The sequence below is a fragment of the Lolium rigidum genome, chromosome 7, assembly GCF_022539505.1.
Source record: "Lolium rigidum isolate FL_2022 chromosome 7, APGP_CSIRO_Lrig_0.1, whole genome shotgun sequence".
Taxonomy (NCBI): domain Eukaryota; kingdom Viridiplantae; phylum Streptophyta; class Magnoliopsida; order Poales; family Poaceae; genus Lolium; species Lolium rigidum.
This window is the reverse complement of record NC_061514.1, coordinates 56,427,707-56,450,444: the sequence shown is the minus strand read 5'-3', so window position 1 is coordinate 56,450,444 and position 22,738 is coordinate 56,427,707. Positions and strand designations below refer to the sequence as shown.

Genomic DNA, 22,738 nt, shown 5'->3' with positions numbered 1-22,738 from the left:
CTTTGATAGTATAATCCCACCAACTAAGGGAAGTCAGCTGAAGCAATAGTATTGAGCAAACTAGTGGATAGCTACTGCAACTTCATATATTGTAGCAGACTAATTTGGGGCCTGACATTCTTGAATGAGCATGTAGTTTGCCACTGGTACCCGATTTAAACAATTGAGAGATATTTTTATATTATTTAGATGATAACAGATCATCATTGATTGTCAAATTGTTGATGTTATTGTGGAATTTAATTGTATCAGTCTTTCACTGCTGGGGTCATTTCTTGCTGGATGTTTCATCTGAACTTGAGTGCGGTCATGTCCTGTGAGATTTCAGTGTCTGTTGCTGGTTTTCTTGAGTGAAGGACTGAAGGTGCTACTGTTTTTTTTTTTTGAAATCATATATATATATATATATTAGGCTAGCAAGCCGCCTTATTAAAAACCTTCCAGTCCCCTTAGGTATCCTGGTAAGGAAAAGAGTGCGTCAGGAACTTGCCGCCACCATCACATAATAGTAACATCATTTACGAGCTTGCTAAGGATGAATCTAGTGGTTTTGTTGAGAAAAGGCGCTACTGATCCTATACTTCTGGTTGTACGCAATTTCAAATATTTTATTACAAAATGCAGAAAAGAAAAAAAAATGCAAACCTTTACATTGGGTAATCATCTGATCCTAATTTGTCATGCATATTTGTAGTGCAGAAGAGAATTTAGAGATATTTGCATAATCAAATTTCCTGTATAACTGTGTCATAGTTTTCTTTAAGTTGAGACTTTACATTGAGGTTTACAGCTCCTGTCACCAGAAACTAGTATTAAGAAGAAAAAAAATCGATGTACACTTCAGTCAAGGTCGCATACCCACATGCCAGCCTTAGAATTAATACTGTCAAAACATGATGCTACACTGTTTGTGACACGGATAACTTGTCAATGTTCAGTAGTCACTGTAAAGTTACAGCTTGGCCACCTGCAAGGCTGCAGTTGGTTCTGCACTTCTGCATCCAGCACATCATGGTCTCGATCCCAGCCTCTTCTTTCGTTTTTGATGGATGCGTAGATTCTTGTCTTGCTGCACATGTTTACCTTTTGACCATTGCAGCATTGCCTGTAGGGTGGGAAATCTTTCCTTTCATCCAGTCAAAAAATCAAAAGGAGCTGCCCGAATTCTGGGAGAAGGCAAGTCGTGTTATAGCAGATAACAGGAAACTGAATCCGGCAGAGCATGAGCTAATCACCACCCTGTAATCTCCAGGTATCAACAAAACTGCAATCTATTCGTACCAGAAGGTCAAATATCCCCATCAAGCATCAGCAATATGTTATCATTTTCAGGATAATTTTGGTTTCTCTCGATAGACCTGTCCTGTAATGCTGGACTTTGGACTTCGATCCAACTTGAACCCGCTTTTTTCATCAACCTCCTTAACCTCATCTCTTTTCTCAGACTATCAGCACTACTCCAGTTACCCTCAGCAGCAAATAACTGGGACAGCAGGACATTGTAGCCTGCATGACCATACTGCTTCTCGATGTTGAGCACCTTCTCAGTCGCCCATGCTGCCAACTCCATCTTGCCCTGTGCTTTGCAGGATGCAAGAAGCGAACCCCAGATAGCGATGAAGTTCCCATCCTCACCCAGACTTTCTACAAAGTCATATGCTTCATCCACCCTCCCGGCTTTAGCCAACAAGTCCACAATGCAGCAATGGTGCTGAGGAGTGGCTGAAAGTCCAAATGTTTCCATTGACCTGTACAAAGAAAGACCTTCATCGACCAGTCCAGAGTAATTACATGCTGAAATTGCCGCCAAGAAGGTCACAGCGTCAGGCTTTAACCCCTTGTCTTGCATCAAGTAGAAGAGGGATAGTGCTCTCTCGCCGAAACCGTGCTGACCAAGACCAGAAATCATTGTCGTGTAGGTGACAGTGCTCTTCTCTGTCATGCCACCAAAGACATTTTCTGCGGCAGAAATCTCCCCGCACTTGGAGTACATATCGACAAGAGCTGTACCGACAAAGACATTGGTATCCAAAGAATGGCGCAGAGCAAAAGAATGGATCTGCTTCCCTGCACATACACCCCCTCCAACAGGGTCACAAGCGGGAAGCACCGAAGCCAGTGTCACCGAAGTAGGTTCCACACCTGCCTGAATCATCGCCCGGAATGCTAAGACCGCCTGTTCAGGCTGGCCACTCTGTGTGTACCCTGCTATCATAGCATTCCAAGTGACCTCATCTCTGCCAGTCCCATGGCTATCAAACACTTTCTGGGCCATGTCTACACGACCAGATTTGGAGTACATGTCTATTAGATAACTCTCCAAACCCTCACCTTCAATGCCATGCCTGATGAGATAACCGTGTGATTGTTTACCAATCTGCAGGTCTCCCGTATTGGAAGCTGCAGACAGCGCTGCAGTCAACGTCACCGCATCAGGAACGAAACCTGACTTCTGCATCTGATAGAGGAGCAAGAGGCCCTCGAAGTCGAAATCATTTTGCACAAAAGCAGTGACCATGGTGTTCCAAGAAACAATGTCCTTCTCTGGCAGCCGATCAAACAGCTCAAAGGCAGTTTGGACATTGCCGCATCTCGAGTACATCACAGCAAGCGCGTTACCGAGTATCACGGGCAGCTCGCTGCGCAACCCTTTCATCAAGTAGCAATGCAGTTGCTGGCCCAGCCTGCCATCCTGTGACTGCGAGGCCGCTGTGACCGCTGACAAGAAAGTCACCACATCCGGCGGAACCGCTTTAGACCCCAGTATCTGGGTAAAGAGATCCATGGCCTCAGAGAACCGCCAGTTCTGCACGTACCCGGTGATCATCGTGTTCCAAACCTCGATGTTCTTCTTTGCAGCGCGGTCGAAGACCGTCCGAGCTGACTGCACATCCCCGGTCTCGGAGAACATGCCGATCGCGGAGCTGACGACGAAGAGATCGTTGACGTACTCCACCCCATGCTTTATCAGCAGACCGTAGAGCACGAATGGCCAGCTGGGGTCTACGCTTCCCGCTGCCGGGAAGATATTGACGAAGCTGACCGGCGTGGGCTTGATGGCATCCTCTAGCATCCGCACGAACATCTCCAGGGCCTCCTCGGGACGGCCGGTCCTGACGTACCAGCTGAAGAGGGTGTTCCAGGAAACGACGTTCCTCTTGCTGGTAGGCATTGCGACGAACAGGCTGCGGACGACATCCACGCCGCCGTGGCGGTAGCGCGCGCAGGAGGCGTAGAGGTTGAGCAGCGAGTTGCGGAGGACGGCGGTGTCCGGGAGCGCGCGGGCGCGGCGGAGGAGGTGCGCGTGGACGGACCTGCCGTGGCGCAGGCGGCGGGAGCGGGCGCAGGCGGTGAGCGCGCAGGAGTAGGTGTAGTGGTCGGAGCGGGGCGGCGGGCGCGCGGCGTGGTTGAGGAGCGCGTAGAGGCGGAGCGCGTGGTCCGGGAGCGCGGCGGCGGCGTAGGCGATGAGGAGCACGTTGCAGAGCAGCGTCGGCGGCGGGCGCGGCAGCGCGTCCAGCAGCAGCCGCCGCGCGTGCTCGAGCCGGCCCTGCTTGCACAGCTTCTTGACCTGCGTCGCCGCGAGCTGCGTCCTGCTCTTGGCATTGGTGGGGGAAGCGGGAGGCGGGGAGACGGCGCACTGAGGAGGAGCCATGGGGGTGGTGTCGCGAGGCTCCTCCTACCAGCTCAGCTCTCGCTCATCTCCTCATCCCCTCTCTTCAGCTGTGCCTCGTGCCGGTTCGAGCAGCGAGGAGGGTGAGCCACAGACGCATCAACGGCAGAAGCGTCTTTCTGGAACCCGCTTTCCTTGCTTAATAGCCTTTTTTTTTCTCAACTCTACTACATTACCTCTTTGCATAAGTTTTTTTCCTTTTTGAGAAAATACCTCGTGAATAACTAGGGTACAGCTAAAAACATACTACGGTTTAAGTAGGATCTAAGAAGCGTATGAAACAACAGTGTATTGAATTGTATCATGGAATATGACTGAAGAAATCTACAAAGAGAGCATGCACTATTTAGTTTCCACGACAGCTTCTCCGGCAATCAGTGGAGGATCTAGGTTAGGAAAATTGACGGTAGAGAAGAGCGGGGAAGGGGTGGAACAAGAGATAATAACAACTCGATGTTCAAAGCAGTAATAAAGAGCTGTCTAGGTTTATAAAACTGATAAAAAAGTTAACTCAGAACGAAATTAGTGGAATCTCCATTGCGGAATTCTAACCTAACAATTCAAGGAGTGGTGAGAATGATTACTATCGCATAGGATTTAATTGCAAATATTATACTTCATTGGGTGGGATGGCGGAACTAACCAAAAAAATTATCGTATTTGGCAAGGTTATAGATCAACAAATGAGACATGAAAGAGTAAATATACACCTGCCAAATCCTTATTGAATTATAATACTACCTCCGTTTCAAGGAATAAGGCGCACGCGTATTCCAAGACGAACTTTGACCATAAAAATTAAGCAACAAAATCTTGATTATATTATATGTATATAGTATCGTTGGATTCGTATTTAAAAGCACTTTTTAATGATAATAATTTCATACAAATATTATTTTTATCTATTTGAAGTAATTCTTGGTCAAACAAAAAGCTCGTAAAACGAGGACGCCTTATTCCTTGAAGCGGAGGTAGTACTTCACTATTGCTGAATAATAGTAAAATAGTGTAAAATAGATTTTCATTGCCAATCACGCAGTAAACAATCCATTAGCCGAACTTGTGTGGAATAGTTGGTATTGCCATGCTCACCTTTGGTTCATTTTTTTTGGAGGACCTATAGATCATATTTGGATTGAAGCACAATTTAAAAGCATTTGTTTTTTAACTTAGCAAATATCAATCACATTTCATTTTATGAAAATCACATTTTGTTCTTTATAGTATAGTTGGGATCGCCATTCTCACCTACAATATATTTCAAATTGAAGCACATTTTCAAATCATTGGCACCTATGAATCCATTTTTGTAACTTAGCAAACATCACAATTTTTAATAAGAATCACTTTTTAAGTTCAGAGTGTTACAAAAGTAATTTCCAGAGAGGTATAGGGTGGAAAGTTTTGCACAGGTCGTTGATAGTTATATTTGTTACGAAAATTTACAAGTTACTGCCAAATAATGCACGAGTTCTGTACCAATTTCAAAATCAATAATCTGATTTTTGTTATGACCATGTCTGGAATAGCAGTCTCCATATTTAGACGGGCAATTGTGAACCATATATTTTATCAGCGGGGATGAAATTGGATGAGTGAACAACTGTATACATTATAATATATAAATTTATTAACCTCATTGTCAAGCAATAGTTTCAAAAAACTACATTTTTGCCAACATTAGAAAATCACGCTTTTTAGTTATGAGCCACCATCCAGGTATAAATTCTGAAAACAATTGTCTTGTCGTCTTTCTTTCAAAAGAATTTCTTTGTTGTTTTCCCGGCCTCTGCACCGAAAATAACGCACGCATGGACCATGAGCGTTAGTTTTAAAAGATGTGGGTTTCTGAAACATTAGAATAAAACATGTGGTTTCCTATCAATTCTGAATAAGCAGTTGCCGCAGCAAGGTTAAACCAAATTTCCTCTTTTTTATTCTCAGTACCAATAAAAATCCACAAACGTAGGATGTGCAAGTAACTATTTATGTAGAATGACCTATTCTACTTGTAGCTATGGATGTGATCTAATCCCCGTTTCCCCTGCACGACAAAAAAAAAGCATCTAACTGATATCCAGATACAATTGCTCAATCATCTTCATTGTCCTTGCAGGTCTGGTTGCAAGGATATGGGCAATCAATCCGCTGGGATACCGCCCGTTCAAAGAACCAGTCCCCCACTGCTTTGCCAATTTGCTGCAAATAGACAGGTATACATCATATTAAGTAAGCTGCGAGCGGGTTTCAATCATTTTTCTCTGAATTGTTTAGTCCTAGTCCTAGATTGAAATCGAGTTGCCTAGAAAACGTTCGGCGTCCAGCAAAACAAGTAAGGAATATACTTTTTTTTAAGGAAGTAGGGAATAGATATAGACTTACCGTCTTCTGAATGGAAGGGGAACCTTCGGCAAGCCATGAGTCTTGTGCTCCAGATTGACAGTGAGCAAAGCATGAGTCGATGAACATGCCTAGAGAACGAGACTGCCCCGGTTGAGGAAGCGCTGCCAGATACTCTTTCCTGAAATCTGTGTCAAAATTCAACAAATACAATGATCAAACAAGTCAGACGAACAAAACAGTTGGATTATCTAGGAAGATCATCACCCAAGTAGCTGAAATGATAAATGCAGATTGTAAAATGCAACATTGAAGTTAAAAGGATCACTAACTCTGCATGGTCACGAGTTGGCTGGAGGAGCAGTTCTTTATGTCAAGCTTGCATTTGGCCCAGGCCTTGCTTTTATCAGCAGCGCTAGGTGCTAGTATGTTCCTGATCTGGAATGCAGGTACCAGTTTGTTATTCTTCGTTGCTGATACACATCTATCTTAACCAAACCGAATCTATGCACAAGGGTACCTGCTAAAAGGGTATGGAATTTACCTGCCATGAGTCATACGCTGCGTTAAGTATGAATAGCGGTGTGCGCAATGTTGGGATGACATACTGCGGGAAGAAGCACTGCATTTTTTCCCTTTAATGTTAGTCCACATGCTATAACATAAGTGTTCCCTTCAATTCTAAGTGAATAAAACTGACCAGCTCAGGTGATTGCGTCGATGTACATGAAGATGGCAAATTTTTAGCTGATTCCTGGAAGAGATTGAAAAGGTTATTAGGCTAAAAAGGGTGAAAACTTGCATGAAAATTTCATAAATTATTCGGATGATCAGTCTTGAAACTCATGATAGCGAGGGAAGAACCGGTGAAGATAAAATGTGTATCTAATTGTTACTGTAAAAATAACATAATAAAGTTTTCTCGGGCAGTGAACCGAAGTACTGAACTAAAAAGCTAGGATTTGTGAGATTAAGCGTTAGATAATTAGGATTATGGCCACTGTAAGGTAAGAAGACAACATACATGTAGGTTTACAATATCCTTATAGACCTTTCTGACATATTTGTTGCCGGTGATATCTGTCCTGCAATGACAACAACAATGATCGCATTTATCAAAAAATGTGAATCACTTAAAACATGTAAAAGTAGTGAGACATCAAACAGAAATAGTCGAAACCTGCATGAAAACCAAAAATAAATTACTCATAACAAATTGAATAGCAATAAGTTCATAACTTACCCATCAAAAAAATAACCAGCATCTGAAAAGCACTTGACTTTTGCCGATGCTGGAAGCAGATCACTGAATTTGTCACAATGCAGTATTGCTGCTAGACCTCCGGCTGAACATCCAGAAAGAAGAGCCTGAAAAGGTGTAATGCAGTAGTTCATCTTCTAGGATCAGAATGCAAATTAGAATATAAGAACTTCTGCAGTTATGGTTCATGATCCAAATTGGTAAAATGAACAATAATATTGTTGTCATTAACTAACTTGTACTGATACAAATTGCCAGCAGAACATACATTCTGTGCCTTGCTCATCCCCTTCTGGAGTAGATCTTCGATGATGGCATTCCAAACCCTTGCCCCTCTGTAATGCAGGTTTGTCGACTACATTCCAAAGACAAGGCCAATCTCACAACCTTGAACAAAACAGAACATACAATCGACAAGTCCAGAACGTACAGATTCTACTGCCGCGACATCACCGGTAAATGATGAACCATCGCAGTATCTGACCTTCACTCTGTTCCAGTTGTAGAAATCTGCCATGTTAGGTGAGAAAAATCAGCGCTGAAGCGAATCGTAAGGGGACAACGACGAAGAGCAAATTCCATGTAGACTATACCAGGATTGTATTTCTGGCTGCCCCCTAATATCCCAGAAAAGGAGAGTGGCTTCATGTACTTGGAAGAGCCCCTGAAGTTGCCCTTCCGGATTGCGCACTCCTCGGAGGTCTTGCACCACCCTCCTCCCTTCCAATTTTTGTACAAAGGAGATCGTTTCATTACAAATGAAATGTATAAGGTTGATGCAGATATATAAAAGCTAAGTTAGATTGGTTTAATTACCTCCATATGAACCACCCAGTTATTGGCGCCAGAGCCGGAGCCAGGGGAGAAGTGGTAGACCGGGGGAGTCCCGTCCAGGCACACTGCACAAATGAGCCAGTGGCACACACAAAGTGTAACCATTGTCGAAGAAGAACTCGAGGATGAAATCGTGGTGAGCAATGCAGAGAGACCGAATTCAACAGAATATAGTACAGTAGTTAAGAAGTTGCAGAATCTAGTACACACCTGCTCCTTTGGCGACTGCGCTTTTGAGGAACACCATGTCCACATTGTCCGCCCAAGCTGACGGCACCGCCGCAAGAGCCAGCACCAGCGTCACCAGCGCTGCCGCGTGGGGCAGCCACGCTCCGGAAGGGATCGGAGCCGGGCCAGAAGCCATCACGCAGTGCAATGCAAGACCAGATCTTTCTCTTCCTATCAAGTGTCTCGTAGTAGGAGTGAGAAGAAATTGAATAGAGAGATGGAAATATCAAGGAGGAGGAGATCGAAGCACAATAAGTAGCACGTACCTGTGGAGAAGAGAGAGAGAGAGAGCTAGCGGAAGAACTGCGCAGCCTCAGGCTGGGGCACTCGTCACCGCAGCTAGTGGGGGGAGCGACGACATAAATAGCAGCGCAGCCTGTAGGAGGAAGACAAGCATTAAAAGAGGGCGCCGACAATGGCGGTGGCATCAAGCAAGGTATATATGGCCGATGGCTCTTCGAGTAGGAACCAAATCTGCAGCATGGCATGTATCCGTTGTTCGATCTAGTTCACTACTAAATGAGGTAAATTTCGATGGAATTTTTGGTGATGTCGACGTGTGGAGTTTCTCTGTCCTCTGCAAGTCTACATATTCTGGACTGGTGAAAAAAGAAAAACTTACCAAAACTAATCTATCCGGTCATGGTGAAAGTTTTCTTTTTGGCGAAAAAAGTCCACCGAATCTATTGATAATCATTCATGGTAGTACAAAGAACCCAAAAGAGTAGTAAAAAAGAATACAAATTGCTCTTTAGACCACCTAGCGAAGACCGCAAACACTAGCACGTACCGAAGGCGCGCCGCCATCCTCGCTCCTCCATTATTGAAACGGAACAAATTTTATCGTACTAGAGCTTGTTGCAGTAGATAATCGGGAGATCATCGTGCTAAAACTTCAAAGGAACCAACACACTGGAGCAGAAACCATCAATAAAATTAGAGACACCTCCCGCTACAAGCTAGACTCGTTCTAAGTTACCTTACAAAATTTTGATCTTACTGCCACCGTTGGTATTATCCCTGTTTTTCTAGCCTAGCTAAATCCACTCACTCACACGACCGTACGTCGCAGCACGGCCGCAATGTGGAATGCGCGCTGAGAACAAAAACGCTGCAGTGTTGTTTCACACGTGACGTGAAAAACTAAGCCAGCTGCTCGCTCGTGTCGTGTGGTGAGGTAGCTTACAAACGCCTTGCTTGTCCCGTCCACCAGAAGACATCCCGTGTATTTACTCGTTCCCTGGAATAATTCCCCGTCACAACAACGATCCCTGACTTTTTTTTTCCAAATGGGGCAAAGCCCAGTCTCTGCATCAATATGAATATGATGCACACAGCTTTCTTTATTAAAGTATCTCCAAAGTACATCAATTCAAATTCTTACATCATGGATCAGAGAGGATCGATACATGCACCAACCAACGAAAAATGGAGAACAACATATTATTATTCATTTTGTAGCCTACTAGTGTGTCGCCACCCGCGATGCCGGAAAAAAGTCCCGAGTAACCGTTAGCGGACGGTTGCATTCAGTAACCATAGTCTCCGCCGATCCTCCGGAGAAGTAAAGCCCATTGTTGAATCCAAGATCGCCGCACGTCGGATAACCTGCAAAAAATTAGTTCCCTTTTGTTTATCAAAAATTATGTCATTCCGACTCGTCCAAATAGACCAACATATAGCAGATATGCCGATCCTAATTCGGCCTTATCTAATTTCTTTACCCCATTAAGCCAGTTTCCAAACATATTAGTAATATTGGCAGGTGGGGGTAAATTGAAAGTTAAGTATACCATACGCCAAACAATTTTGGCAAATGGACATGCTAAAAATAAATGATGTAAAGTTTCTAGTTCATTACAGAAACAACACTTTTGACACCCATTCCAATTTCTTTTGGCCAGATTATCTTTAGTAAGCAAAACTTTATTATTAAGAAACCACATGAATATTTTGATTTTTAATGGAATTTTCAACTTCTACAAATTTTTCCGTAAGCCTATGCTATGTCCATTCATTAGGTCAAGATACATAGATTTGACTCTAAAGATGCCCGAATCATTAAGCCTCCAGACAAAATTATCAGGGCTATTCGTCAACTGTACTCCTATGAGTTGTTGACAAAGAGTGATCCACACTAACATAAGGTGTCACAAAACCTTACGAACCCAACATCCTCCCGGGTCGCTCTCGCGCGGGGCGACTCCGGAGGCACCCCCAAACCCTAGCAGAGCCGCCCCAGATCCCGGCCACCCTTAGCCGCTGCTGCCGCCGGCGCCGGCGGCGGTGGCGGCGCCTGGCCGCTGAAGACGGAGGGCTTGGCGGGTGCCCCCGAAACCTCTCCTACGCGCGTTGAGGCGGCGGTTGTGGGGGTCGCATGGTGCGGCACGGCGACCCGTCGGTGGGTGCTCTGGCGCGGGCCCGGTGGGGCGAGGGTGCGACGGAGGTCCTGGAGGCGTCGGCGCGGGCTCGGGGGCGTCGGCTTCGGCTGCGGCGCCGCTGCGCGGGCCGGCCTGGGCTGAGGTGCGGCGGCGCGCTCTCCCGGTGGCGGGGTGGCCGCCTGGAAGGCTGGTGGTGAGGCAGGTCGCGGCGGCGGCGCCCGGGCCGTGGGTCTCTGCCCAACGTGCGCGGTGTCTCGTCCGCCCGTGGTCCTGTTTCTGGTCGGGCCGGGGCACCAGCAGTGTTGGGCGGCTGTTCCGGGATCTCGACGGTGGCTCCTTTGCGGCGGTGGCGCTGCTGTCGCGTTGGAGGTGTGTTTTCAGCGGGGTGCGGGCTGGCGGCGATGCTCCGTCTTGCTGTCCGACCGCGCGAGGAGGTGAAGATTTCGGTTGCTCCGGGCGAAAGCCTGATCGCGCGGCGTCCGCGGATGTCGCCATCCTCCTTGGGGGGCGGTCGTGGAGCTCTCCGACCTTCGCGCCCTCGGGTTCACTTCTTCGGGTGAAAGCCTAGATCCTAAGGGATCGGACGACGGCGTCGTTTCTTCATCGTTTCCCCTCTTGAGGGCGTCCTTTTGAAGTTGATGATCCCCTCCGCGCACTCCGGCGGGCTGTACACACAAGGCATCTGGGTTGGCAGGAGGTCAACCGGAGATGCGGGTGTTCCGGGTGGAGGCTTGTGAGGCAACGACGATTGTGGTGGCCAAGGTCTGGTTGCGGCAAGGTCATGTTAGTCGGCTCCGTTCCGGCGTGTCCGGATGTCTTCGTGCTGGTCTCCTCTTGCTGTGAAGTCGAAGCTGCCCTTGGGCGGTGTACGATGACCTTAGAGGGGCGGTCCGGTGAAGGTCCTATTCGGCGCTTTTCTTGCTCATCTCCACTCCGAAGCTCGTCTTCAGAATCAGAGCTGCCGGTCTCTCCTCGAAGGGCCATCTGTTTGGCATAGGCCAACTTGAGCTTCTTGTGTAGCTTTTGTTGGTAGTCAGGATAGCTAGGTGTGTCCCTCGCGGGAGTGTGGGTGGTTGTGGGTGTGTCTTGACACTGTTGTGTTGTTGTTGGTTTTCGCCCGGTTTTCTCCTAAAAACCGGGCACCTTCTGCTTAATGAATGGATGAGGCAAAGCTTTTGCCTCCGTTTCAAAAAAAAAAACAAAGAGTAATCCAAATGTTCCATTTATGTTCATTTAAAGTCCGCCTGAAGGTAATATTAAGAGGTGCTTGAGCTAACACAGTAGACACTAACACATTCTTTCGCTGTACAATGTTATACAAACTCGAATATCTAAGCGCTAAAGAAGTGTCTCCTAACCAGACGTTCTCCCAAAATCGGACTGAAGATCCGTCTCCCACTTTAAAATAACCCCTGGCGAAAAAATCAGTTTTCACTCTCATGAGGCCCTTCCAAAATGGGGAATCAGTAGGTTTTTCTTCCACCTGTGCTAACTCGTTTGGTTCTTTAAATATTTATTAGATAAAATCAGTAGGTTTTTCTTTGACAACGATCCCTGACTGCTCGTGATCTGCAAGAGAAGTAAGAAGATGAGCGAAAATGCTGGGCAAACAAAAAAGAAACTACGGGGGCCAAAAGCTGGCGATCGCCATTGAAATGAACAGCGAGCGATTTGTGGTTACATACATGAGGCGATTTGCACAAAAATAACCTAAAAGTAAAAGAAAAGCACAGACTGACCCTCCGGCGAAACTATTTCACCCATCCAACCCTTTTGTGTGGCGCCCCTTCCATCGGCGCCACACATGCCAGTGTGGCGCCCCTCCTGCCGGCGCCACTCTCGCAGCCGACGTGGCGCCCTCGACGCTGAGCTGGTGCGCCGATCCGACGTGGCAACATGTGTGGCGCCCCTCCCATCGGCGCCACACATGCCAACTTATATCACCAGTTGGGTCGAAAACATCCAGGGGCTCCGGATGTCTGGGACTTAGCCGTTTTGGCGAGGCTCTACGTGTGGCGCCGATGCCGCGGGCGCCACACTAGCATGTGTGGCGCCGATGCCACGGGCGCCACACATCCACTTAAGTGTGGCGCCCGCGCCCGCCCCCAGCCCGACCCTCTCTTTCTCTTCTTTCTTTCTCTCCTCTCTTTCTCTCCTCCAACTGCCGCCGCCGGCCGCCTCTCCTCCGCCCCCACCAAATCCTCCACGGATTGGACAGATCTGGCCGGCCAAATCCATCCCCATACAATCCTCAAGGTATTCCCCTTCGTTCCCCTTCGATTCATCCAAGATTTGCTCCGATTTAATTCGATTTAGACATGGAACCTAGATTGGAAATGTTTGTTGTTGGAATCTATATTGGTGTGTATGTATTGAAATTGATAGCCTCATTGTATGCATGTGTTTGAACCATACATTTGTTGGAACCATAGATGTTAAATTTTGCTAGATTTGTACATGAACCCTAGACATGGAAACTAGATTTGAAATGGCTATGTATGTGTTGAATGTGTATGTGTAGGAACCCTAGATATGTATGTATCCTAGATTTGTGGAGGAACCCTAGGCATCAAATTTCATGAATGTGTATGTGAAGGAATAACTCATATGGTGTTCTATCCCTAGATATGAATGTATATGTATGTATTTGATGTATTTGTGATGGCTTATTTGGATATATTCTCATGTATGTGTTGCTCATAATATGGTGTATTTGTGTAAACATGTAGGATGGTGTGGCTCCTAGATCAAGAGTATGACAGGGATCACCGGGCTGTTCATATGACGGAGAGGACAACGGATCTTCACCCTTTGAAGATTCGTTACCATGGCACAGTGGATATACCGTATGACGAGAGGTACACGGAGCACATCGAGCCTACCGGTCTTCTCCCGTTCATATCCCTTGTAAGCCGTGGGGGCCGAACATGAACGCCGCGGCACTCACCGCTCTTGTCGACCGGTGGAGGCCGGAGACGCACACCTTCCACTTGAGGGCCGGCGAGATGGCCCCTACTCTCCAGGATGTTTCCATGATCCTTGGACTACCTATTCAGGGCGAGCCACTGTGTATGAACACAGCTTCTGATGGGTGGCGCCAGCAGATGGAGGCGCTTATTGGCAGGGCTCCTCCGCTGCCAGCAGAACCAAAGGCGAGGGCTCCCGCCGGCGCGTCTTTCTCTTGGATTAGGCTTAACTTTGGACAATGCCCTGAAGGGGCCAACGAGGACACTATCAGGACGTACACCCGCGTGTACTTATGGTACATGATTTCGAGGACTCTCTTTCCTGACAGTGGGGGGAAGCTGGCCCATTGGTGTTGGCTGAAGGCGCTTACGGTGTTGGAGCACCGGTGGAGTTGGGGAACAGCGGCACTTGCCTACCTCTACCGGCAGGTGATGATTTGTTCTATGTACTATTTTCCTATAGTAGTGTGCTAGACAAAGTACTAACCAAATGTCTTATGTACGCAGTTGGACGAAGCTTGTCGCAGGACTGGGAGCAGGACTGGGAGCGGCGGTATTGGTGGATGCATGCTCCTACTTTCCGTATGGAGCTGGGACCGCCTATCGGCTGGGCGGCCTAGGACACTCCCCGAGAGGCCATGGCCTCATCACCATGAGAACCTTGATCGGGAGCCGACTTGGGCATACCTTTGGGACAATGTCTCGGAGATGACGAGCGATCCAAAGATCATGTACAGAGCAGTACACTCGCGGAGTTGGACACTCTTACCGGCTGAGCGAGGTAACCGATCACTCTTTTGCAATCCTAGTTTTCATTGATTCTACTGGCATGTTCTAAATTCTGAAATATTTGTATGCTGCAGGTGGAATGGAAGCCATATGGTACCTACTACCGTATTGGCGCGGCGATGACTGACCTCAACCATAAGTGCACAGAGGAGGCGCGGTTCTGGCGTATGCGCTGCCCACTCATATGCATGTGGCTTGTTGAACACCACCAGCCGCACAGAGTGATGAGACGAGCTCGGGCTGTATCAGGAGTGCCCACCTCAGTGGCAAGACACGGACAAGGCGCTTCATAGGTAAACTTCTGGAATCATGCGATGGAAGATTCTTGATTGAAGAGGTAGAATATAACTTGTTGATTCTTGCAGGCTTGATAGGCAGCGGCAGAGGAAGATCACAAATTGGCTCGTCCATCATAGCGGCCACATCACGCGCGTTCCAACACCGTTTGGAAGCGACACGGAATGCTGGCCCTGTGGAGATTGTGCCTCATGACTTGGCCGCTTTCAACAACTATCTCCAATGGTTTCATCAAAGCACGCGTATCGAGTTAGTGAAGCACGCGTATGATGACGACATCTTGGACGACCCCATCGAGTTCGATGAGGTTGCGCAAAGCCAGCACGACACCTTTGCTCGCAGAGGGAGATCGACTTCTATTGCTTCCGAGCTGAACTTCGTGGTAATGGATTCTCTCACTAACTAGTACATCATCTAGATTGCCATGTGCTCGCTTAAATTGTGTATGCTATGTTTGTCACAGCGGACGGAGATCCAAAAAACAGCTGACGAGTGCGAGATTATGTGGGACCAGAGCGGGAGAGATGAAAAGCCTGTCGGACCGTTGCGGCATTTCATTAAGGTATGATCACCAACTTTGAATGTACGCTATGTTCTGGTGGTTTTGTAACCATGAGTTCCATGACGCAGAACACTGCACGAAAGATGCGGCGGTTAGCCAACTTGCTAGGTTGCCGCGAAGGCGAAATTCTTACATCCTCCTCTTCTGAAGAGCGGGAGGTATGGACTATTTTGTTGCTGTCAAATATGTTCTTACTAATTTCAACTTTTGTAATCTCATGTGTTCATGTTTGTGAAGATTCCTGAGGACGACGAAATTCTGAGTCAAAGCATTAGTCGCGGCAAGAAGCAAGCCCCACGGTCTGCTTATCAGTTGAAGCCAAGGGGCAAGGCTCCAAACCGGTACACTCCGGAAGATTATGTCAACCGAGGAAAGAAGGTTGTCATTGAGGAGGATGAGGGGCCGCCGCGGAGATCATCTTTGTCGAGGATGAGGAACGACGAGCCGTTATCTTCAGAGGAGGAGGAGCAGGAGGAGCAGGAGGAGCAGCAGCAACAAGAGCCACGGCAACGGACGAAGAGGATGGCCGTCCGGAAGCAGCCCATGAGGACGACACGTCGAGGACGACACTAGGATGTGCTACGTGTTGTTGTGAACTATATCTTCATAAGTATCGAGTTGTGAACCCTATGTCATTTCGAACCATGTCTGTAATGCTACTTGTTGTTTGAATCTACTTGCTACGATGTGAGCTATGAAGTGTTATATGTGTATGTTCTGAAATTGCTACTTGTGGTGTCCAATTTTGTACTCAAAACTGTTGGACTTTGGTAGGATTTTTCATGATTTTAACACAAGTCAATGTGTGACGCCCTTCCCACTGGCGCCACAATGCACTGTGTGGCGCCCGTGGCATCGGCGCCACACATGCCAACTTATATCAACTTCTGGGTCGAAAACATCCAGGGGCTCCGGACGATAAGTCCTTAGCCGTTTTCGCGAGCCTCTTTGTGTGGCGCCCGTGGCATCGGCGCCACACTATCAGGTGTGGCGCCCGTGGCATCGGCGCCACACAAACAGGGTCGCAAAACGGCTAAGTCCCAGACGAATTGTCTCACAGTATGTTTTGGGCAATTACAAATGCATGTGTGGCGCCGATGGGAGGGGCGCCACACATGCTGCCACGTCGGATCGGCGCACCAGCTCAGCGTCGAGGTCGCCACGTCGGCTGGGAGAGTGACGCCGGCAGGAGGGGCGCCACACTGGCATGTGTGGCGCCGATGGGAGGGGCGCCACACAAAAATATTAGATGGATGAAATAATTTCGCTGGAGGGTCAGTATGTGCTTTTCTTTCACTTTTGGGTTATTTTTTGTGCAAATCGCCCATACACAAAGACTGAGCTAGACTGCAGTGAGGCAAGTGCGATGTCGGGGAAGAATGCTTTGACACTGTGACATCACGCGGATCGTGTGGCTGCTTTGGCCCGCCAAGAACGTGCACCCGCGTCACTGGATCCCAACACAAGGCCTCTGGCACCACCCACATCAATGGTACTTCCTCCACTTTAAAATAATTGTCACACATTCTAAATTTATACTAAAATTCTTACACTTAATGCTTTAGGATAAGCATCATTAGAATGTTAACATCGTCTTAGAAAACCTCCTTTAAATTAGAACTTTTGTACATGGGACGGCCATGATGGTCAACGATGACTCACGCATGGTGAAAAGGTTGGAGAAGAAGATCAGGTGCAACAATTCAGTGAGGTGGAGATGTCTGGGATTCCGCCGACACGACCCTCCTAATGGCCGACGGTGGTAGTTGATCTTCTAATCCCCTTGACCACACTTTTAGGATCGATGGTTAGTAGTATTTCGGTTTCATCCGTGCGGGTGGTATCTTTCCAGGTACACAACTCTTCTTTTTCTATGCCGTGCTAAGGGGTCACGGACAAAACCAAAATATTGTTTTGGAGTGCTGGATCATGCACCAACGTAACAATGGGGTTGTTGACCATGTACCTTGTTTTCTCTCTTGGTTGTTAGCCCAGATCTATTCCAACATTCTTCCCTAGATCGTATGGATAGCAAACATCACAAGAACACTCTCAATAGGAATAAACATACCAACGTAAGGTGTTACAGGGACCAATGACATGCTACTGCATACTTTTGGTACACCATCCTATCTCGAAATGGAATACATAATACTTTATGGGTGTTAGTTTATTTGACGGTCCTTATTTTCTGGATCAAAAAAACTTTCTATCAACTCATGCTGGCAACATAATCATAAATATGGGTGACAACCTTCGAGAAATGGTTCCGTAAAAAATAGAAAAAACATACTTATATTCTTAACACCATTTGACTTGATGTTACTCGCATAGAAAACATCATGTCCATAATGCAGTAAGTGGTTTTAGAAAGTTTTCTACCACATTAATTTCGGCAAAACACCTTTTGACATACAACCTTCTCAATAGCCTCTTAACATGTCTCGTAATAGTTTACATCATTACTGATACCATCAATATCAATTTGGAGATTTCCCACGACATATCTCCACATGTGAAGGTTAGTATTCAACATGGCATGGAAACCTTAATATCCACAAACACACCTCGCAAAAACAATGTCTACATAACCCACGAGATCGAGGCTACCATACTTCTTAATTATTGGTGAGCGTGCAAACTTTATTTCATTGCATGTACTACAAGACTTTTTGTTGGCTTTTTGAGTGGTCCATTTCTAGACTTATTGTATATTTGTCAATTATCCCAATCATAAATAGGATGTGTTCATTCTTGAATCCACATGTTGCTTCTAACAACTAAAGCATAAAGAACCGACATTATCTGATCAGTTAAAAATGGTTCTTCCAACATTGAAATGTCCAACTTTATTGCTCTGAACTTTAGTGGAATGTGAGATAGAGTGCTAGGGCATAATGTTTTTATTTTGTACTATTGCCATATGTCATCATAATAGAACTTATAGTCCTTTCGGACCTATATCTTAGTGAAACTCAATGCAATCAAAAGTATGAGGTATTTGACATGGGTATACCCTCCGGGTACCCATTATTAGTATACCTAGCTCGGCTCGGCCCAATATGGAGAAGGCCTAACAAGGCAACCCGAAAAGTAGTCGACTAGGACTCTTGTAAAACCCTAGGCTGGTTGCATATATAAAGCCAGTCAGGGCACCCGATAGAAGGGAGAGACAATAGATAGATAACATAGCTCCGCCTACGGCGGCACCCTGTAAACATACATATGATCATATACTGGATTGCTAGCAGCACGTAGGGATCCTCCACCGAGGGGACCCGAAGCTGGGTACGTCGTGTGCCTAATCTCGACCCCCAGAATCTCCATCGTCGCTCTTCCCGAAACCCAAGTCTACAATACGTAGGCATTGACGAGGTGATCCATCGTCAATTGGCGCCGTCTATGGAAATCGCGACGACTGGATTTCGTTATCCGGGCAGGATTCCTAGAGTTCATCATCAACAATGTTCAGATCAGATTGGAGAAAAAGCATCGACAGCCTGTTAGCAATCGACAGATGAGCAAAACGACCGGCCGACACAGTTGCGAAGTTACGCGGAAAGGAAATCAAATTGGTGTACGCCACCATGACAGACCCGAACAGTCCAAGATTCAATAGGCTAAATACTGCCTACGTATAAGCTAAGATCTCTTCCCTACTTTTCTTTGATTGCAAGAAAATAGCTAGCTATGCATACGATTAATTTACTTGTTGCAAAGTTCGGCTGAGGTTATTCCTCATGGTGATTGCAAATTAGTCTATTACACCACTTTTTATTACCACTGACATATACATCTATAAGGATTACGAAAGTCAAATCAACAATTTCGGCCGCTAGGCTGAATGCGGCCTTATAGTACCAATGGCGGCTATGGAAGCGTTTGACGCCATAACGTGGACGATGGGGAACATTTAAGGAGGATTTCGCAACGCTCACGAATTTGTCATCACAGACCAGACGACGTGTTTGTGCCGCGAGTCGCCACTCTGATTTCATCCGATACAAAACTATCAGGTGTTCTATTTCTAATTAATTACTCTTTGGTCAAATATTTTTTCGGCTTGTGGTGTTATTTGCGCGCAGATTTCCGTGCTCCAATACAAACTTCAGATCGGAATAAGCTCCGATTACTTCGCCGCGCGCAGTCGCATGTTCGGGGGCTCGTCTGCCATAAATCGACAGCGCGCACTTGCCTCTCTCGGGAGCTCGCCCGCCGTGAACTTCGATTGCGTCATTGATTATATCTATCACATCGACTGCGCCCTCTTCATCGACTACTTTCGGTCAAACGCCGCGCAACTTCATCGACCGCGTCCGCTACACGATCTGCTTTCACGTTGGCTCCGTCGCACTCGATATAAAGCTAAGTGTTACTTTTCTGAGAGTCAATTATTATTTACTTTCGCCACACCCGAATACTCGGGGGCTGCGCCATTACATTATTACAGCAAAATCACCCAAAAACTGGGGGCTGCGCCATTACTTCGTTATCACAAATATACTCGGTTATTTGGTGAATTTCTTTTCTTCGGCCCTGGATATATCTTCTTCGGCTCACTGAAATTATTTTCTTCGGCTCAGTGGAATTATTTTCTTCGACTTAGTGGCTTTATCTTCTTCGGCTCACTGGATTTATTTTCTTCGGATTACTGGATTGGTTTTCTTTGGGTTATTATTGGTTCACTTATACAATATTACCTGATGCGTTTTCGGGTCAATTGATTCATCTTCTATGGTTATTACTGGAACTATTTTCTTCGGCTCAATGGATTCATTCTCTATGATATCTGCGGATTCATCTTCTATGGTTATTACTGGATTCTTCGGGTCAATGGATTCATCCTCTATGATATCGGCGGATTCATCTTGAATATATGATTCATATTTGATGGTGTAATCTTTAATATGGATTCATCTCAAGTACTTCATCTTGGATTCATCTTCAGTATTTCATCCTTAATGGCCTTCTTTTGGTGTCACAGATAATACTCGGGGGCTCGACAATGACTTCGCCCCAAGTAACAGCTGTGACATGGCGTCTAAGCAACAATCATGACATCACCCCAGCAGTGCTCGGGGGCTCGGCTATCTCTTCATCAACAATTTGTTGGCATCCACTTTCACTATTCGGTGGTTTCTACTTCGGCTCGACTTTTTCGCTACACTCGAAGACTTCATCGCGCATCGACTCTGTCGTGTTCAATAAGCTAAGTGTTCCTTTATTTCACATAAAGTTGATTATCATTTACTTTGGCCGCACCCGACGCTTGGGGTCTGCACGACATATATTCACTTTACATATCATCGAATCCGAGCATCTGACACCGCATGCGAAAAAGAGAGTCAAGGAAAAGATAGAATTTTTTTTGTTTATTTGTGCAGGAGAAAGCAAATTTCAAAGTATATAAGTTCTTGAGCCTATGTTCGGATGCACGCACCCGACCATAGCCTCGGGGGCTACTCCCATCGGGAGCGCTGCCGCTCACCCGACAGAATCTTGAGAGAACCCGGAGAATTGTCCTCAGGGAGGACCCGAAGAATTTTCCTCTAGGAGGATCCGAAGAAATTTTCCTCAAGGAGGAACCCGAAAAATTTTCCTCAAGGAGGACCCGGAGAATTGTCCTCAAGGAGGACCCGAAGAAATTTTATTCAAGGAGGAACCCGACGAAATTTTCATCAAGGAGGAACAAAAAAAGGGGTGGAAAAATCTTCGGGTTCATTAATTCATAAATTATTCCGAACAAGGAGCATCGGCGAGGTACCTGACGACAATATAGAAGAACCCAATATAGTCGGCTATCCCATCACGCCGCGAAAATTATAGAAGAACCCAAAAAATGGGTCATTACATCAGCCGAACAAGGTACTAGACAATATATTCGCGGAGCGCGTCCGCCGCGGTAAAAACTCCGAATGTCGTGACTCGTAAAAAGGTCACGAAGGTAAGAACCCGAATGCGCTCTGCCACTTTTTCCACATCAACAGATGTGAAGAAAAATCCCGGTGGACGCGTTGTGGACCCGATAATTTTGCTGGAATTCAGTTTCGGTAAGTCCTAAAGCGGCACGTTCTGAATTACGCCAGTATCCCGAATTCGTGTCCGGGGACGTGAGTTTGAAGTAGGTTTATACGAATTGCCACAAGTGCATTGACTGGTACCCGAGCTTTCGGATGAACCAGCCCTATTTACCAATATCCCTTTGCAATATAGAAGTCGAGAAAAATATAGTGTTTCCGTGCACTCGAAATATATAAAAAACAAAGAAATGAAGTCTGGAGATTTCATCCGATTTCATCCTATTCTGCGACTCAAATAAATATAGCAAAGTTGTTTACCCAAAGCTTCGGCTTCATGAAGAAAAATGTATATCAAAATAAGACAAGATAGCAAAATAGTTTACTCGACCCGAGTTTTCGTGTTTTTGTTTTGCAGGTAAATATACAAAGGTTTGTAGACTCAACTCGACTCTGCGACTCGAGTGGAGCCTACTCCCATCAGGGGCGCTGGATTTCATTAAGTCCTCCAACAGGAGTCGATAAAAAGGAGGCTGCGCCCAGAAATATAGTCAAGTTCTTCATCGAGTAGTACAACTTGAGTCTATGCCTAAGTGCAAGCACTTACCCATAGACTCGGGGGCTACTCCCATCGGGAGCGCTGCCGCGCACCCGACAGAAAAACAATTTCGAGAATCGTCGACATCATCTACGCTACACATGATCTACGACATGGACCTCGCCTTGTATTTTCTTTGACTTCGGAGATGATTATGCTTGGAGTCTCTATGCAAGTCTTCGACTTCCCTAGATACTCGGGGGCTACTGACATGGGTATACCCTTTGGGTACCCATTATTAGTATACCTAGCTCGGCTCGGCCCAATATGGAGAAGGCCCAACAAGGCAACCCGGAGAAGTAGTCGACTAGGACTCTTGTAAAACCCTAGGCTGGTTGCATATATAAAGCCAGCCAGGACACCCGATAGAAGGGAGAGACAACAGATAGATAACATAGCTCCACCTACGGCGGCACCCTGTAAACATACATATGAGCATATACTGGATTGCTAGCAGCACGTAGGGATCCTCCACCGAGGGGACCCGAAGCTGGGTACGTCGTGTGCCTAATCTCGACCCCGGAATCTCCATCGTCGCTCTTCCCGAAACCCAAGTCTACAATACGTAGGCATTGGCGAGGTGATCCCTCGTCAGTATTACTAAAATCATTTATATCATAATTACCCAGATACCGCATCCGGCCTACCAGGCCACCTGGATTCGAACCGGTATTGGGTCGGTAGTACCGACCGGCCCATACGGTACCCAACCGGTATCGGGCCGGTACTACCGGCCGTCCCACCTCCGCCCGCTTGCCCGCGCCAGGCCTAGCCTCCCGCTCGCCCTCCCCGTGC

The 22,738-nt window shown here is 46.6% G+C and overlaps 2 protein-coding genes across 2 annotated transcripts; both read right to left on the bottom strand.

Moving 5' to 3' along the window:
- Positions 1–891: 891 nt before the first annotated feature.
- On the bottom strand, positions 892–3,652 carry LOC124674653 (pentatricopeptide repeat-containing protein At3g22150, chloroplastic-like). Its single transcript, XM_047210697.1, has one exon. The coding sequence runs from the start codon at positions 3,650–3,652 to the stop codon at positions 1,289–1,291; it is 2,364 nt and encodes a 787-aa protein (XP_047066653.1). The 3' UTR covers positions 892–1,288.
- A 2,109-nt stretch (positions 3,653–5,761) lies between these two features.
- LOC124671378 (pectin acetylesterase 11-like) lies at positions 5,762–8,469 on the bottom strand. The gene is made up of 12 exons (XM_047207755.1): positions 8,316–8,469; positions 8,088–8,170; positions 7,865–7,991; positions 7,702–7,781; positions 7,540–7,626; positions 7,254–7,378; positions 7,035–7,095; positions 6,711–6,764; positions 6,555–6,632; positions 6,343–6,448; positions 6,053–6,198; positions 5,762–5,869 (listed from the first exon to the last, which is right to left on the bottom strand). Exons 1-12 carry the CDS (start codon positions 8,467–8,469, stop codon positions 5,762–5,764), a joined length of 1,209 nt encoding a protein of 402 aa, XP_047063711.1.
- Between the last annotated feature and the right edge of the window lie 14,269 nt (positions 8,470–22,738).

Coding starts and splice junctions, on each gene's coding strand:
- LOC124674653 (XM_047210697.1), bottom strand. CDS start 3,652: ATGGCTCCTCCTCAGTGCGCCGTCTCCCCGCCTCCCGCTTCCCCCACC.
- LOC124671378 (XM_047207755.1), bottom strand. CDS start 8,469: ATGGCTTCTGGCCCGGCTCCGATCCCTTCCGGAGCGTGGCTGCCCCAC. Junction 7,992..8,087: donor ACTGGGTGGTTCATATGGAG/GTAATTAAACCA, acceptor AAAAATTGGAAG/GGAGGAGGGTGGTGCAAGAC. Junction 5,870..6,052: donor CCCCTTCCATTCAGAAGACG/GTAAGTCTATAT, acceptor GTCTATTTGCAG/CAAATTGGCAAAGCAGTGGG.